Below are 17,845 nucleotides of genomic sequence, written 5' to 3' on the forward strand. Positions count from 1 at the left end.
CCTCAGCATAGGTGGTGTCCCCAGGTATAGGCAAAGGGGGAGAGGGGGGGGGGGGGAGCAGCCAGGACGGGGGTGGCTGTGGTCGGCGGGGAGGGGGGGTTACTACTGTAAGTCACAGCATCATATGAGAAGTCATTTATAGCTTATTTTACTTTGGAAGAAACATTTAATATATTGGTAAGCATACACAAATAAGTATTTTAACCATTTCTCCTCCCCTGGGACAAGTAACTACGCCCCTGCAAAATACCACAACTCTGCGCAGGGGCGTAGGTACTACGTCCCTCCCGCCGCGTCCCAGCGCTCGCCCCCCCCCCCCCCCCCCCCCGCACTCGGTACCGCCGCTCATTACCACCGATCGCCCGCCGCTAGATCACTGAATGGGATTTGTTTTCCCATTCATTGATCTAAGACACAAAACTGTAAAAATGCACCTTTATTTCCAAATAAAATATTGGCGCCATCCATTGTACTACAGAAAAATTTTTTAAACGTTGCAATAACCGATACAAATGGGCAAATAAAATGTGTGGGTTTTAATTACGGTACCATGTTTTATTTTGAAACTAGAAAGGCTGGGAAGTGAGAAATTAATTTTTTCAATTTTTTTTTCTTATTATTTCCATTAAACTGGAGTTACAATAAAATAATTCTTAGCAAAAAGTACCCCCCAAAAAAAGCCTAATCAGTGGTGAAAACAACAAGATATAGATTGTTTCGTTGTGAGAAGTAGCAATAAAGTTGTAGGTTAATGAATGCAAGAAGCGCTGACAGGTGAAAATTGCTCTGGATTTTTTAAGAGGAAAAACCCTTCCAGGTGAAGAGGTTAAAATTTTTCGTGATAGTGGCCCTTTAAAAGCGGACCTGAACTCATAACGTCTTCTCTGCTCTAAAAGATACACAACAGCATTATAACCCAAAAACAAAAAAAAACATTTTTGTTACAGCGGCTACAAATCCTACAATAATTCTGCACAGTTTCTACTTCCTGACTCATGGAAGCTGACATATTAACTGCTTACAAATGAGCTCATCTGCCATCTCAGTCATGTGACAGGGGAGAGGTCAAATTACAACTTGTGATTAGTCACAGATGAGGGGGGGGGGGGATTAGGATAAATCCTCCAAATACATACAGGGTGCACTTCCCTGTTTTCCTTATGTCCTGTGCAAGAATTCAGGTCCACTTTAAGAAAATGCATTGTTACATTCCTATGTAATCCCTGGCCTGTGTTGGGAAACTCCTTGTTTGCTATGCATGTGTGTAACCATTGCTGGCTTGGTGATTAAGACAATTAAGGAGTTCATAAAGTAATGACTAATGCTCATTTGTGTTGTAGACTATCCGTTACCTTCCTGCCATCGCAGTCAGTTTAGGGATTACTCAGATGGAGATTTGATTTAACTTGCATCTGTACAAGGGGAGGGGTGTGGTCTGTACTTTCAGTACACATGCTGGCTACCACATACTGCCCCACCCCAGCAAGACTCATACATTCCCTACTGGCTGCTGCAATTTGCCACTATACCATTTAGAGTCCAGTTTTTGGAAGCTATCTGCCTACACAATCGATTTCAACTTTTTTTCTGCAGGTATATAAAGGCATGGTTTAAGGCTGGTTTCACAGTGGGACGTTAAAGTCCCACGTTACAGCAGCCAGTAACGCAGCCTAACTCACAGTAATGAAAAATCCATGTGCTGTTCACAGTGCACATGTTGCGTTACATAGTAACGCTACACGTTGAATGAAAGTGCAGCATGCTGTGCGTTATACTGGGCTTTAGCTGCGTTAGACTGCTTGCACATGCTCAGTGACTAGCCACATGGCTAATTGATATTCACTGCACTGTGGTGACTTGTGGTGCTACTGGTAGTGATGTCCGGATCATGAACAAATCGTTCATTTGATCCGGATTTTTTTTGTTAGTCGAATCATCCGGATCATCACAATGAAAGATTTGCTTCACAGTGGATGTCTGTCTGGAAGAAACAGGCTGGGCTGTGGAGTCGGAGTCGGGCAATTTTGGGTGCCTGGAGTCGGAGTCGGGATGCACCGACTCCGACTCCTAATGAATTTGTAACTGTAATTAAAATAGAAAATATGATAAAATGTTCTATTTCTCAGATAATAGTCATTAAAAATTATGTATATATACAGTATATATACAGTAATAGCTGTGCTTAGTCCACAAAAATGAAATAAACCAATCAAAATTAGTTACTTGTGCTGCTTCAATAAAGCAGTCCCCGTATTTTTGAGGTCAGATATACATATCGGATTGTGACTGTATATATGATGTGTACACAGGAATCTCATATATACTAAATAACATCTATGCTGTAAGTATAAAGCCTGATGTGTAGCCGTGTCACTAATAGAGATGGTCAATGAGATGGAAATAATTCTGTGCTGATGCTGATTTATGCAAATGTATGCACTCCCTTTGCTGATGAAATCAAATAATTTGATATGTTAAAATTTGGTTTGGTCACTACAAATTAAAGGGTAACTGAGACGGATGAAAAGTAAAGTTTTATACATACCTGGGGCTTCCTCCAGCCCCATTCAGGCTAATCAGTCCCTCGCTGTCCTCCACCACCCGGATTTTCTGCTATGAGTCCTGGTACTTCAGCCAGTCAGCGCTGTCCGGCCGCATGCCGCTCCCACAGCCAGGAACATTCTGCACCTGCGCAATAATGCTGCACAGGTGTAGTATGCTCCTGGCAGCGGAGTGTGTGCATGCGCACTACGCCCGACTGGCTCAAGTACCTGGACTCATAGCAGAAGATCCAGGTGGTGGAGGACAACGAGGGACTGATTATCCTGAAGGCGGCTGGAGGAAGCCCCAGGTATGTATAAAACTTTAATTTCATCTGTCTCAGGTTTACTTTGTTACACAGTAGTACTATACTCTACATATGCACTCCCCACAGAGCTGCAGGGAATCCACTGAGAATGCTGTGCACATTGAACACAGAGGTGTTGTCTGTTTACAATCTCCTCATTCCCCTGCAGAGTACCTGCACATCATTCTTACATGTACCCACACTTACATTGCCTAGGGCCTGATAGATGTTCTTTGTTCCGGTTTGTACCTTTTACAAGTACTCTTACCAAGGACTAGTTTTAGTCTAAAGGGAATAAATATAGTAGTCTACATATCCTTCTCACTTCAGTTGTCTTGTAAAATTCCTAAGCGTTGGCAGTTAAGAGACGAATTTCATGTTACATACTTTTAATCAACAAAATTGTAATATACAAATTAGAGGAGTCGGAGTCGAGGAGTCTGAGTCGGTGGAATCCTAAACTGAGGAGTCGGAGTCTGTGGATTTTTGGACCAACTCCACAGCCCTGGAATGTTCTACACTGACTAGTATTACATTATAAATGACTTCCTGGATTCGTTTCTTCCAACACCCTCCCCAATTCCAGTGTGTGGCGCATGACACATGATCACGTAGTCCCGCCCCCTTATAGAGAAATGCTGTAGCGCTTCTATGGCACCCTCTTAAGTAGAGCGAATGCCATGGAGTTTACCTAAAAGGGACAGGGTAACGCACTGGAAGCCAGCACACACAAGGCTTGGGAAGAGAGTAAACAGGCCCAGGAGGTAATTATAACAGAAGAGGATCGGTCATATGGTTATTTTTCACCAAATAGTCTCTTCAAACTGCCTTCCAAAAACAAAAGAAAAAAAAAAATCAAACCCACACAACTGCAGACTGAGGATTACTCACCAAAAGCTCCAGGGCTAAATATATATGATCAATATCCAAATAAGCCATTTGAACACGAGGCCCTTCTATCCCCCCAGGCAGTAGCTTCACTTCCCTCTATGTTCAGTAGAAAAACATTTGTAATGCTGGAGCGGAGGGGATTAGTGTTGTACTAATTGGATTTTCAGCTTGTAAGGAGGATGATGGTATAAAAGAAACTCACACGTTACACGTATATATGACGCAGTTACTTCTAGAAGCCACGTCTACCATCTCTATGTGGTAAACAAAGCATTAAAGGCCCATGCGGGAAATCAAGCATACTGACTTTCCTGTTAATTGTTGCAGTTGAATCCAAATTCTAAAAGTACCACTAAAACAGATGTATAAGTAGTTAGCCTGCAAAGATATTTGGCATTTTTGTTGAGCTGTTCTTGAGGTTTTCCCCACAGACCTGGACCTTTAACAGCTCCCAGTTTCATTGTTACACTGCTGTTACCACCAATGAAAGTCCTGCACTGTCCAGGCCAAACCCACCATACTGTTTTTTACCAAGGAAGGTCCTGCGCTGTCCAGGCCAAACCCAGATTGAGATACTACATCAAATGCAGACGCTGGATTCCTCCTTCCATGCAGCAAGACTGAGGAGAACGACTGTCTGCATTAATGTGGTATGACCCTAGTCTTAAGATGGGTCCAGAGCTTTTTTGGGAGAGAAGGGGTTGTCAGGAAGTCCCATGTACAGCTACCAGCTGGGCGTCACTAAAGATCTAGCATGCTGGAGTTTATTCCAAAGAGTGTACCCAACTTAAATGATTCCACGGCACTTTACCAATACTTTATAGTTTTAAAGCCCTCGACCCAATATACATTTAGACCAGCTGGACAGCTTCCAGCTGGTCTACATGTACATTGGGTGGAGGGCTTTAAAACTATCAAGTATTGGTAAAGTGCCGTGGAAGAGGTCAGTGCTCTAAAAAGTACACAGTTTCACTAACCAATTCAGAGAAAAATGTGTACAAAGGAAAACCATCCTCACCTGTCCATCGAAGTCTTCAAAACTCTGACCTGCGTTCTAAGACAAAACACAAAAACTTTAAATGAGAAAGATGATATGCAAGTTTCAGTCAGGTCAACTGCACAGAGGATTTTAAAATGGTTTATCAGGAGGTCAGGCTACTTTCACAGTGGTGCATTGCAGCAGACAATATAATATATAAGATACTTGCCTATGGAGGCAGGCTTGGCTCTGGACCCTAGATTTCCTGTTCCACTCAGTCCCCTGGTTCCAGTTAACACTACCCCCCCTCCCCCCCTGAATATGCCACCACAGGAGGTTTCAGAAGGCTCCTGAAGACAGGCTGCTCTGTACAGCACAGTTGTGAGAGTGCACACTTGCGTGTGCTCACGTAGTACGGAGCCACCTGTCTTTGGGAGCACTAGGGCTCCCAAAGCCAACCGTGACGGCAAAGTAGTATTCCGCCCAGCGGTCGAATACTTTGGGGGGGGGGGGGTCCGTTTAAGTTACCTGTGGCTTCTCGCAACCCCCTGGAGTCACCCTGTGCCATCCTTCCAAAAAACCCTTCAGCAAGCAGTGACTCTTCCCTCATTGTGTCCCCATGCACGGCGCCATTCTGTGCATGCACAGTTCAAGAAAATTGCTACTGCGCATTTGCAGAACATGCCAGGCAACAGGAATGTGATCAGGGTGCGCACAGCTTGGGGCCGCACAAGCGCAGTAGCCTCTGACTGGCCGGCTTCGAGGGGGTCGCCACTGCTCGCTGGAAGGTTGCGGAAGGAAGGCACAGGATAACTCCAGGGGGCTGCAAAAAGCAAAAAATAACCCTTTAAGCCAAAAACTCAGCATGGCAGTTTGGCAACCTGCATGGTTTATAAGGAAATGAAGATGGCAACCTCTATATACCTCTCACTTCAGGTTCCCTTTAACCTCCTTGGCGGTATTAGGGTCTAAAATTAGTGCAATTTTTTTTTTTTTATTTTTTTTTTTTAAAAGCACACTTTCAGACCCTAAAATCCAGAAATCATACCGCACAGAGATCTGCAGCAGCCCAGCATTTACTCACCTCTCTGGAATCCAGCACTGCAGTTTTCCCTCCATCCTCTGGGTGGTGCTGTAACCCTATAGCAAGATTGCAGTCTCATCCTCACTCCAAACTCACTGGAGGGATGCAGAGCCTCAGATGACAGAAAGAAGAATGGCTGCCAGCGGCTGGAACCCGGGGCAGAGCAGAAAAACCCGCTGCGCACTATACTCTGCATAGAGCTCCTGGCAGCTACCACGAGCCAGGCTCGGGGTTAATGCTCTGAGCTGCGTTTTTCTGCCCAGAGCCTGACTGAGTTGCTGCCAGGAAGGTTAAAGATAACCTAATCCCAAACCACAGGTTGCTCTCTATGCAGCTAGAAGACTGAGGTTATTACACCAAACCACTTTCCTTCTTGTAGATTCTACTCCACCAAGGGGTCTCCGCTATAATTCAATATCGTGCCTGCACACAACCTAATAAAATGACAGGAATTGATTAGCGGCCATAACGTAGATTGGTTCAGCACAATGAAGTGGTCTTGTGTCGGTGGAATGAGCGCACAGCATACAAAGGGCTTGTTCAGGCAGAGCTGATGTACCAGAGCTCCACTGACAAGCACAACGTGAAGATCAAATCATGGAAATGAAGCCAACAGAGCAGCGTTTGTTCTTCCCGATTCATCACTTCCTCAATGTCAAAAGAACAGCGCCAAACGCTTTCCAGAGCCTGGCCTGCATGGTAAAGAGACCCTGTCACAGCACACAGCATGGCAGAGATAAATGGTCTTTTTCTTAGCAGGCATACATTGTAAAGCAGACACAATTGTGTGTTTTGTTCCTGTGTGAGTGATTTTGCCCATCCGGTCATAAAAAGCTATGTTGAGGCCTGCAAACCATTTACCTACTTGGGACTGGTGAAGAAACTATTTTAGTTTTGCAATACAAAACTCCAAAGGGCGTGTTAGTGGGTGCAGAGGGTTAAAGGGATCCAAGCAGCGTTTTTTTCTGCAGTTTGTCCTGGATTCTATAAACTGTAGGAGCTGCCATTTCCTCCTTCCCTCTGCCCTTATTTATCCAGGGGAAAGTGCGAATGTAATAAAGTACAACTAAGCTGAAGCACAGAGCCATATCGCCCCATCCTCCCTGCTGATGAAAGCTTTTGTTTGCTCATTGCTGCTGCTAATTGCAGAAGGAGCAGGCAGAGAAGGACTGCTGTAGAAGGTAGGCCATGGAAGTAGAGCAATTAAAGCCTACAATTTCCATGGAAAATGAAGAATGGAATTTTTATTTTTTTACAAGTAATGAGCCACATTGTTCATATGAATTTTAAATGAGTTACTGAGATGCCCTGGGGGGTTTAAAAATGGTGCTCAGTTAACTTTAACTAGTCTATGGTGCAACATCTTGTCACTGCACTCCACTCACCATCTTTCTGACACTTCCACCTTCAGTCAGAAGGATGGAGCAGTGTGCAGTGAGGAGAGCCAACAACATAAATAGGATGACCCTCTCTGCCACAATGCACAGCCACCAATGCCTGTTCAGTATGGCCCCAGCTGAGCGCTGGCTAAGGACATTCTTCTCTCACTCCATCCGCTCCGATGACCGTGCCCTTACCTCACACATCACAACAGAACCGTATGTAGAACCATGACCCTCTACTGTATAGGCCCTAGGGATAGAGTCCAGCTCCCTCTCTGGGGACATAACTGTTATGTGCCTACAAGGCTTAAGCCACCCCACAGTTCTAGATGGCTGTAAACTCTATATTACAGTACCAACTTGTGCCAGTGGAAAGGGTAGTTTGGCATTCAAACACGATCCATGGATGCTGTTTGACCGCTGCAGTTACATTACTGCCGAACAAGGTCTAACAGTACCTGAGGTCAAGGTTATCTACCTGACTGAACTAGGTCAAACCGTACTGTATTAGATGGGACTTTGCAATGACTGTAGGCTGGACCACAGACCGTAGCCCCGGTGTAGACGTTTCAGGTCTACCGCCAAGTGCTACTCACGCTGTTAGTACATACAGTGAAGGAAATAATTATTTGACCCCTCACTGATTTTGTAAGTTTGTCCAATGACAAAGAAATGAAAAGTCTCAGAACAGTATCATTTCAATGGTAGGTTTATTTTAACAGTGGCAGATAGCACATCAAAAGGAAAAATCGAAAAAATAACCTTAAATAAAAGATAGTAACTGATTTGCATTTCATTGCGTGAAATAAGTTTTTGAATCCCTACCAACCATTAAGAGTTCTGGCTCCCACAGAGTGGTTAGACACTTCTACTCAATTAGTCACCCTCATTAAGGACACCTGTCTTAACTAGTCACCTGTATAAAAGACACCTGTCCACAGAATCAATCAAGCAGACTCCAAACTCTCCAACATGGGAAAGACCAAAGAGCTGTCCAAGGATGTCAGAGACAAAATTGTAGACCTGCACAAGGCTGGAATGGGCTACAAAACCATTAGCAAGAAGCTGGGAGAGAAGGTGACAACTGTTGGTGCGATTGTTCGAAAATGGAAGGAGCACAAAATGACCATCAATCGACCTTGCTCTGGGGCTCCACGCAAGATCTCACCTCGTGGGGTGTCAATGGTTCTGAGAAAGGTGAAAAAGCATCCTAGAACTACACGGGAGGAGTTAGTGAATGACCTCAAATTAGCAGGGACCACAGTCACCTAGAAAAGCATTGGAAACACATTACACCGCAATGGATTAAAATCCTGCAGGGCTCGCAAGGTCCCCCAGCTCAAGAAGGCACATGTGCAGGCCCGTCTGAAGTTTGCCAATGAACACATGAATGATTCTGTGAGTGACTGGGAGAAGGTGCTGTGGTCTGATGAGACTAAAATAGAGCTCTTTGGCATGAACTCAACTCGCCGTGTTTGGAGGAAGAAAAATGCTGCCTATGACCCCCAAAACACCGTCCCCACCGTCAAGCATGGGGGTGGAAACATTTTGCTATGGGGGTGTTTTTCTGCTAAGGGCACAAGGCAACTTAATCGCATTAACGGCAAAATGGACGGAGCCATGTATCGTGAAATCCTGAACGACAACCTCCTTCCCTCTGCCAGGAAACTGAAAATGGGTCGTGGATGGGTGTTCCAGCACGACAATGACCCAAAACATACAGCAAAGGCAACAAAGGAGTGGCTCAAGAAGAAGCACATTAAGGTCATGGAGTGGCCTAGTCAGTCTCCGGACCTTAATCCAATAGAAAACCTATGGAGGGAGCTCAAGCTCAGAGTTGCACAGAGACAGCCTCGAAACCTTAGGGATTTAGAGATGATCTGCAAAGAGGAGTGGACCAACATTCCTCCTAAAATGTGTGCAAACTTGGTCATCAATTACAAGAAACGTTTGACCTCTGTGCTTGCAAACAAGGGTTTTTCCACTAAGTATTAAGTCTTTTATTGTTAGAGGGTTCAAAAACTTATTTCACTCAATGAAATACAAATCAGTTGCTATCTTTTATTTAAGGTTATTTTTTCGATTTTTCCTTTTGATGTGCTATCTGCCACTGTTAAAATAAACCTACCATTGAAATGGTACTGTTCTGAGACTTTTCATTTCTTTGTCATTGGACAAACTTACAAAATCAGTGAGGGGTCAAATTATTATTTCCTCCACTGTAGTTATGCGCCACTGTCGTTCAGAGAAGCTAATCTGATCCCTCTAATTTTCCTGCCATAGGAGGTTAGCGTGGCTTCATATAGATTCTCTGGTTTCTTCCCACATCCCATAAACAGAGGAGTTAAAGGACAACTGCAATTAGAGGGATAGTCTCTCATATTTCCTTTTAAACAATACCAGTTGCCTGGCTATCCTGCTGATCACCTGTCTAATACTTTTACCTATAGACCCTGAACAAGCATGCAGCAGATCAGGCATTTCTGATTCTGGCACTACTGCAGCCTAATACAGTAGATCAGCAGGGCTGCCAGGCAACTGGTATTGTTTAAAAGGAAATAAATAGGTCAACCTCTATTCTTCTCACTTCAGTTGTCCTTTAACAGTTAAGTCGCATTCACTGTGCCACATAGCGGAGCTTTGTTATAAAGTCTTAACGCAGCTTTGGGCACTGCAATGATAATCCTATGGGCCATTCACAGTGCGACGTTACCACAACGCAACATTTTCAAAGTGACTAACTCACTGCTTGCAATGCATTACCACTTAATGCAGACACGTTATGACTTTAACATTGCATTGTAATGCAACGTCTCACTGTGAATATGCCCTTAACCAAAATTGGCCCTAGGCCAGTGATGGCTAACCTTGGCAGTCCAGCTGTGACAAAACTACAAATCCCATCATGCCTCTGCCTCCCCGAGTTATGCTTAGAGCTGTCAGAGTATTGCAATGCCTCATGGGACTTGTAGTTCCACCACAGCTGGAGTGCCAAGGTTGGCCATCACTGCCCTAGACTATGATAAAGTGACAGACCATTTCCCTCAGAAGGACTCAATCTAATCTCCACCATAGTCCATAGCAGGACTATGCACTCTGTAAACCACTGAGGAAGCTGCCAGTGCGATAAGTCCTGCGTCCAAATTATTGCTGCAGATTGTAGGATTGCCTTGTGGAAACTTACAACATGCTGCAAAAACGTGACCATCATTCACTTGTATCTGTAGCATTTCTGCGACATCTTCCTAACCTTTGCTGTGGTTGTGTCAAGTCAAAATTGTATTCTGTTTTTCACTATAGAAAATCAACGAGGTGCTAATATTTCAGCATTGATTCACATTTGTATGCAGATTGCCCTTGAATTTGATTGGTCTGACAGCAAAGGATTCTGATTGCAGTTTGTATGTAGACTGAAACAAATTTGCATCTAGAAAATGTGCAATTGATTGCTCATCTGTGTTCTTCACTGCCTGGTAAATGCATGGCCATCAGTTGTCTTTACAGGTTTCTCCATTGAACACTGGAGACAAGAAAAGATTACCTGGTCACAGGGCACTATGGGGAGCCTCCTGCTCCTCAGACCAGTGCACGTCACCTGGCTGTGTCCAACACATGTGCCAACACTGACTTTCCAGCATAATATCTTGTTTGTTTCACATGTGTTCTGACAGTCACAGTATTGCCAGGTACATAGGGTTGCCAGGTCGGCTGATGGAGAAAACCAGACAGGGGGTGGAGTTAGGGGCGGAGTCAGAAGCACACTTTTATGTAGAGTGGGGCTAAGCAATGGGCTTTTTAAAAAATGTTTTTTACAGTATTTATATCGCACTGACATCTTCTGCAGCACATTACAGAGTACATAGCCATGTCACTAACTGTCCTCAACAGTACATGCACATAAGAGACCGCTTTTCACCAGTAAATGCACATAATAAGAGACAGAGCAGAAAACTATTACAAAACTGGAAAACTATGCAAATAATGCAATGCATTTATGGCGTTTTTGCACAGTGAAGTGGTCGATTTCTTGCGGGAAGTTTTAAATTTTTTTTTTTTTTTCCCACCAAAATTTTTTATTGAGAACAATAAAGTGGACATACATAGGCATAAAGTTAAAATATAAATCTGCGCATACATGCATGTACACATTTTGAGCAAATATAACAAATATAACAGTATAAATTGCGTTGTACAATAGTATGAATTCAAGTGTAAAGTATAGTATAGAGCAGCGGGCTCAGGCGAGATTGAATGAGATTGAAAGTCACGCCTGGACTATACGGAGGGGAGATAGAGCGGAGCCAATGCACACAAAGAGCGGAAATACCACCAGAGAATTATGGGTCACTCACTCACCATATCTCCAGACTCCTGACCTTACCTTGCTTCCTTCGCAGATGCAGAATCGCATTGCAAATGACGTGAGTGACGCACGTCATGCGTGCGTTGGCAACGCAGCGTTGACGTTGCCGTAGCAACGTCGGGAAGCGTGGGCTCGGGGGCGGTACTTAAGCTGGCGTAACTTACGCCGCGTAAGCTGGCTGGCTGTGCCTTTGACTGACAGCCAGGCAGCGAATCAGCGGTCGCGCAGCGCTGGCGGACGGGTGGCGGCAAGTGGCAAAAGGCATAAAACCGGACATCTTAATTGTCCGGTTTAACATGCCTTTTTGGACAGGACACAGCGGCCAAAAACCGGACTGTCCGGTCTAAAACCGGACACCTGGCAACCCTATCTGTACAGAGCTTAAATAATAAATACAAAAAATGATACTTCCCTAAGGAGAGGGAAGGCTCTTGGACCTAATAAGCCTTCCAGCTCCTCTCCCAGTGCAGCTCGAGCTCCCCCGTTTGACTCCCCCGCTGCAGAAGTCTTCGGGAGCTGAGTCTTCCTAAAGACAGACTGCTCCATATTGCGCATGCGCCAGTGCGTGAGGGAGGGCCCTCACGCAGTCAGGAGCGCTCGAGCTCCCAAAGACTTCCAAAGCCTCCCTTTGGGTGCGGATACAGCAGCATTTGACCAAATTGGTTGAATGCTGCTACGGCGGATCCTGTGCTGGAACAGGCACTAGCAAAGGAGAGGGAATTTTTTTTTTTTTTTTTAAGAACGATTCCCAAAGACTTTAAAGTGGCTGTGAACCCACATTTACTATTGTAATAAAACCAGTTACAACTGTGAAAGCTTTTTTTTCCCCAGCCTACCACATGGCGGCAATGGTTGCACACACGTTTCAATGTTTGTTAAAGTGGACCCAAACCAAAAATTTTTTTAATTCAAAATATTTAGCTGCACCACTCTGACACATACAAAGATAAATAAACACTCCTTTAAGCCTATATGCATTTCAGTGCCTGCTTTTCACCCTCTTTGCATATCTAGGGTTATACAGGTGGCAGTCATTCGCAATTCCTCCTTTGCCAGACACCATCTACTCCACCAGTCTGCCAGATTTTGTCCCGGCAATATGAAAGGGAGGGAGGGGTTCCTCCAATAAATGTAAAATATTTTATATTTGTCATCATGCAGCTGAAAAAAGGCTGCCATTTATGATTATAGAAAACAGATTTTATTTCTGAAATCTTATATTTTTAATTTGGGTCCACTTTAAAGCAGCAATGTTTACATGTTTAAATGAATTGATTTCAGTTCCACTTTAAACCTTACCTTATTGGTTAGCAGGGGTTTTATCTCTGTCAGCTGGACATCCTGAAGCTCATCCATACTTCAGATGTAGTAAACACTTTACAAGTCTAAATTCTGAAAAGAGAAAAAAATAAACAAATTGGTTCAGTGCTCTCTAGGTTACACATTTAATAGATACATTGCTGCCAGCGCTGTGTAATATGTTGGCGCATTATAAATACAATAAATAAAATCACATGATACAGGTAAAGCCTGGGACCCTCTTGAGCAATTTTGGCAGTGTTATTTAGACCACCAACAATCAGCAATTCCAAAAAGCGCTTTGCCAAAGAAGGTCTGAAGGAAAAACTACTAGAGGGATGCCAAATCGCAACAGTCAAGCAGCATTTTTCGGACAATTACGTGCCAATGCAAAGTATAGGAGCGCTGCGGTTTGAATAAAGGTTTTACCTAACTGCCAGGTCTCTTCATTTCCATGTGCACTGGCTTCCAACATGTAGCTCCTCCCCTTTGCGCAAGGGGGTTGGGCAACCCTCCAGGTGCTGCTGCACATGGACACCAAGAGACCAACGACATGTAGATAAACTTTAGTCAAAGCATATTTAAAAAAAAAAAAAGTTGCAGCTCTTGCAAACCGTGCCGTAACATGCCAAAAACGCTGTGCAAAGTGCGAGTGCTGCCCTCAGTGGGTCCCTGGCTGGAAACCCCCACAATGCACTTCGGGACAACCTGGTTAGCCATTTTGCTAGATCAACTTCTATCTCAACACAGCAACTTAAAATTGGCAATGTTCCCTTATTTTATACAGGGTGAGGCAGGTTAGAAAGTGTCCATCTCTGCAGCTGAGAGAGTCCAGTCTCTGCCACCCCACTCTCCTCTTATGTCAAACTTTATTATAAGCAGTACATGCAACACCTGTTTTTAAAGATTAAAAATTAAGTTTTAATAGTCCATCTCCTACAATAAGCATGAATTGTGCATTTAGAGTCCTGTCCCTCACAGTTATCAAAGGATAGGGACTAAGGGCATTGCCCTTTACAATGTCAGAATCAGGCAGGTGCTAAGCAAGCTTTATTGTTTTCTATGTCCTTGGAGGAGCTTTCACTTCATGTATGACCTTCAGAGGAACAGGAAAAGTGAGATTCTCAACCTGAAAGAGACAGCATCTCCAAGTTCTGATATTGCCCTGCTCCTTCCAAACTCTTCCAAAGCACCCTTCACCCAAGCAAGGCTTCTAAATACAGAGAAGTCCAGTTTACCACTGCTGAAAACCAGATGAGCTACAGCCATTTCGGGTTAACAGTAAGGCCTCTTTCCCACTATATGCACTGCTGTGCACATTTCGGCAATGTGTATAGTGTGCGACATGCAATAACGGTAGAAGGGCATAGACAGCCCTCAGTGTTCTCCCCAGGCTCTTTTAATCGGGTGCTCCACCCAGCTAGTTTTGGTGAGCACCCTTCTGTCATTGGCTCACCTCCTCCTATGCTGTAAGCAGAGTTGCACACAAAAGCACCGGCCCTGCATTCTCTCATCTCTTCCTACCCAGCTACTTTTTCATGCCACCCGGCTGGAAAAAAATTCTGGGGAGAACACTGGCCCTTATACAGTTATCTGCGCAGCAGTGCAATGCACTATCACACTGCTGCATGCATTTTTTCGAGAAACGCAGCCCTGACCCATTCACTGTAATGAATACTATCAGCAGCGCAGATGGCTGGCAATTGTATGTGTTGCGTTCCGATCGCACAGCCATCTGCGACAATTGATAACAAGGCCTCAGGCTGGTTTTACACTGTGTATTGGAGTTAGCGGTGTGGTGTGACGCACCCACCGCCAATAACAGGCCTTCAGGGAACTCAATGCTTCAGTACACAGTGTTCCCTCTCTGGCATTGGGCCAAGCAGGAAGTGACACGCGCTTGCGGTCACTTCCTGCTTCAGGTATGTGGCACGGAAGCGTATTGTAAAAATGTGCTTCCGCGCAAGTGCGCAGCGACATCGCAACGCCAAGGTTTTATAAAAAAAAATGTGCGCACCAGTGTGAAAGGGCCCTAATGGTTTGAATTTCTCACTTCATATTTACTTGACTTTTCAAAGATACCTATGTAGAGAGAAGGCTCTGGATAGCAGAGAGCCTTCCCAGTCATTCCTGCACCATCTGCCTTTGAATTTACTCATCTTAGGTCTTTAGCACTCCTTGGGCAGCCTTCAGAACTACTTGCGTCCAAGTATTTCCAAAAACAAGTGCATCCGTACTGCACATACACGAGCCAGGATGCGCATGCACAATACAGATGCACTCATTTGCCAAACTACTCTGGGGCAAAAGCTGTTTCAAAGGCTGCCTGAAGAGTACCAGTGAACTATTCGACCTATCAGGTCGAATAACTTCAACCAGGGACGGCAGAGGAACAACAGGATGGAGCATTTTCACCTTTCAACAATCCTTTCATTCATTTGCCAATAACTTTATCGCTACTTATCACAGCAAAATAATCTAAATCAGTTGTCCTCAAACTAAGGCCCACGGGCCAAATTCGGCCCTCTGAAGCTTTTTTACCGGCCCCTCACTCATAAAATGTATTACTTATAGATGCAGACCACTGATTCTTTAAATATTGGCAGCCCACATATAGAATATCAGTGCTGGCACCACCCTTTCACATGGAAGCCAGAAAGTAGTAATTCACTGGCTTCCAATCATTCACGGTTGTCCAATTGGATGGCAGGTTGTCACCTGAGTATGCTTCTTTGTCTGGCCTACAAAGACTTCTTCGAATTGTACTGCAGGATTTTGTAGGCCATTTGGTGACATTATGGCTCACATCATATGACTTGCTATGTTAGGGTCACAATATCTGCACTTGCTAAGTTGGGGGGCATACTATCTGCACATGTTAAAATGGTCTGGTTAAATGGGAGACATCAGGGCTGCACATGTTAATAGACACTGTCTACAATACCTAGGTAAGATGTAATGTTTTTCTACATCATTTTATGTATACTGCGGCCCCTTAGCAGTCTGAAGTATGTTGACCCGGCCCTTGACCGAAAAAGTTTGGGGACCCTTGATCTAGATCTTGTTTTTGTCAGGCTTTCTTTGGGTTGTACCTTTTGTAAGAATTACTTTATTCTAAATGCATTTTAACAGAAACAAACAATTGTCCATTGAGAAGACAAGCTAAGCTGGCAAGGACAAGGACTTTATCCCTGTGTTCCCTGTTTCTGTGCAATTGATCAACCGAACATCTGTGAGGCCCAGTTCACACCTGATCGTTTTGCCAGCTATTTCGGCAAACGCACAAGCGCTAGTGCTTTTGAAATCGCTAGTGCAATAGAAACGTATGGGCCCGTTCTCACTTAGGCGATTTGCGTTAATCGCTCCAAAAAAACATTTGTATCCTGCACCATTTTCAGGCGATTTTCCGGCGATCACGTTTAGTGCTACAAAAACGCTAATCGCGATCGTGCAAAATCGCCCCATGTGTGAATGGCGATTTTTGGCATTAATCGCCAAAAATCACCAGAGCAAGACTCTAGCAAAATTGCTGGCGTTTTGCAAGTGTGAATGGGGCCTAAGTGTTGGGGATGTATTTCAAACAGCACATCAATTGCATGTATCAGTACTTGTGCCAATGGTTGTCCTAACTGGTTCAGTATCTTCAACTGCTCATGTATCCATGCTCCCCATTGTTTTAGGTTTTGCACATTGTACCGTGCTACAGAATATGTTGGTGCTCTATAAATAATAGACAATAAACCGATCATTCAGTGGCTAAAGGCTCATTCATGCCACCAACTTCAGCCCCTTCTCTGCATGCGTACAACACAGGTGGTCATAGCATCGCACAGCACCTTAGTCACTATGTGAGCCTCCCCGATGCGGGGTTGTGATCCCATCCTTTGAAATTAAAGAGTACCTGTAGTCAATGACCGAATAAAAATGTTATGTTTTTACAATATTCATTTATAAATGAGTCAATGTTCGCCCCTTCTGAAATTTATCATAGGTGGCGACACCTTCATTGCTGGCAGGGTCATCACTGCGAATCATTTGTGGTGTTCTGAAGTTGGGGGGAGAATGCTGCATAACAGCCTAGGCCAGTGATGGCTAACCTTGGCACTCCAGCTGTGGTGGAACTACAAGTCCCATGAGGCATTGAAATACTCTGACAGCTCTAATTTTGTCACAGCTGGAGTGCTAAGGTTAGCCATCACTGGCCTAGGCTAAGCCTCAATGGGAGGGTGGGGCTACATACCAATATACAGCAATATATAGCTATAGGTAGAGTTTCTGGTGCCGAAACCTGTAGGCTATTTAAAGTCATAGGGACAGTCATATTATCCAAATAAAAAAGCAAAAAAAATACTTGCATACTTGCATATGTATTATACTGTTAATGTTTTAATTTCAGTGAATTTTATATTTCAGTGAATTTTATATAGCAAAGTGTACGGTTTCAGGCATTTTCCATATTTACCATCTCTGACTGAAGCCATTCCTGATGTAATTTCCTCCCTTACTCTTTTCTCCTGGAAACTGCACTGTCATATCTAGCTTGCTTTGTAAACACGCGAGCACAGCAAAAATCGTATTTCAACAGCTACTCCCTCAGCCTTGTGCGAAACTTAACTGAACTCAGCCAATCAGTGAGGAGAAGAACTGTGCGAGGGGAGATAAGCTTCTCTCTCCTCAGCAATGTACCAAATATGATTAAAATTTATTACAGCAGAACTGATTATAGGTCAGGTTGTAGACTGCATAATAAATGTGGAGCAGTAGGTACCGGTAAATGGAATTTTTATTTTATGGCTGACAATGTAAAAGTGTATAGCCTGAATAATTTACTGCATTCTATTATGTTGTTACGGTTCTTCCTGACTGGAATTATACTGCGTTTGCGCAAAGTTGCAGGCAACCACGCATTGAGTTATCGCACTGAAATGCAAGGTTGAAAGCAGACCAATGCAGTCTATGCACTTCTGATATCCTTACGCATCACATACACTGTGGGTAG

General features: G+C 44.1%; 1 protein-coding gene across 2 annotated transcripts in view; it reads right to left on the minus strand.

Annotated features, from left to right (window-relative positions):
- NDRG3 (NDRG family member 3) overlaps positions 1-17,845 on the minus strand; it is a 146,957-nt gene that overhangs the window by 65,145 nt on the left and 63,967 nt on the right. For both annotated transcript variants that reach the window (XM_068263741.1, XM_068263740.1), the window contains exons 2-3: positions 12,847-12,939; positions 4,758-4,793 (exon numbers count right to left, since the gene is read on the minus strand). In XM_068263741.1, the coding sequence (XP_068119842.1) occupies positions 4,758-4,793; positions 12,847-12,903 (93 nt within the window). In that variant the 5' untranslated portion in view covers positions 12,904-12,939. The remainder of the gene's footprint in view (positions 1-4,757; positions 4,794-12,846; positions 12,940-17,845) is intronic.

Source organism: Hyperolius riggenbachi, chromosome 12 (genome assembly GCF_040937935.1).
Source record: "Hyperolius riggenbachi isolate aHypRig1 chromosome 12, aHypRig1.pri, whole genome shotgun sequence".
Classification (NCBI taxonomy): domain Eukaryota; kingdom Metazoa; phylum Chordata; class Amphibia; order Anura; family Hyperoliidae; genus Hyperolius; species Hyperolius riggenbachi.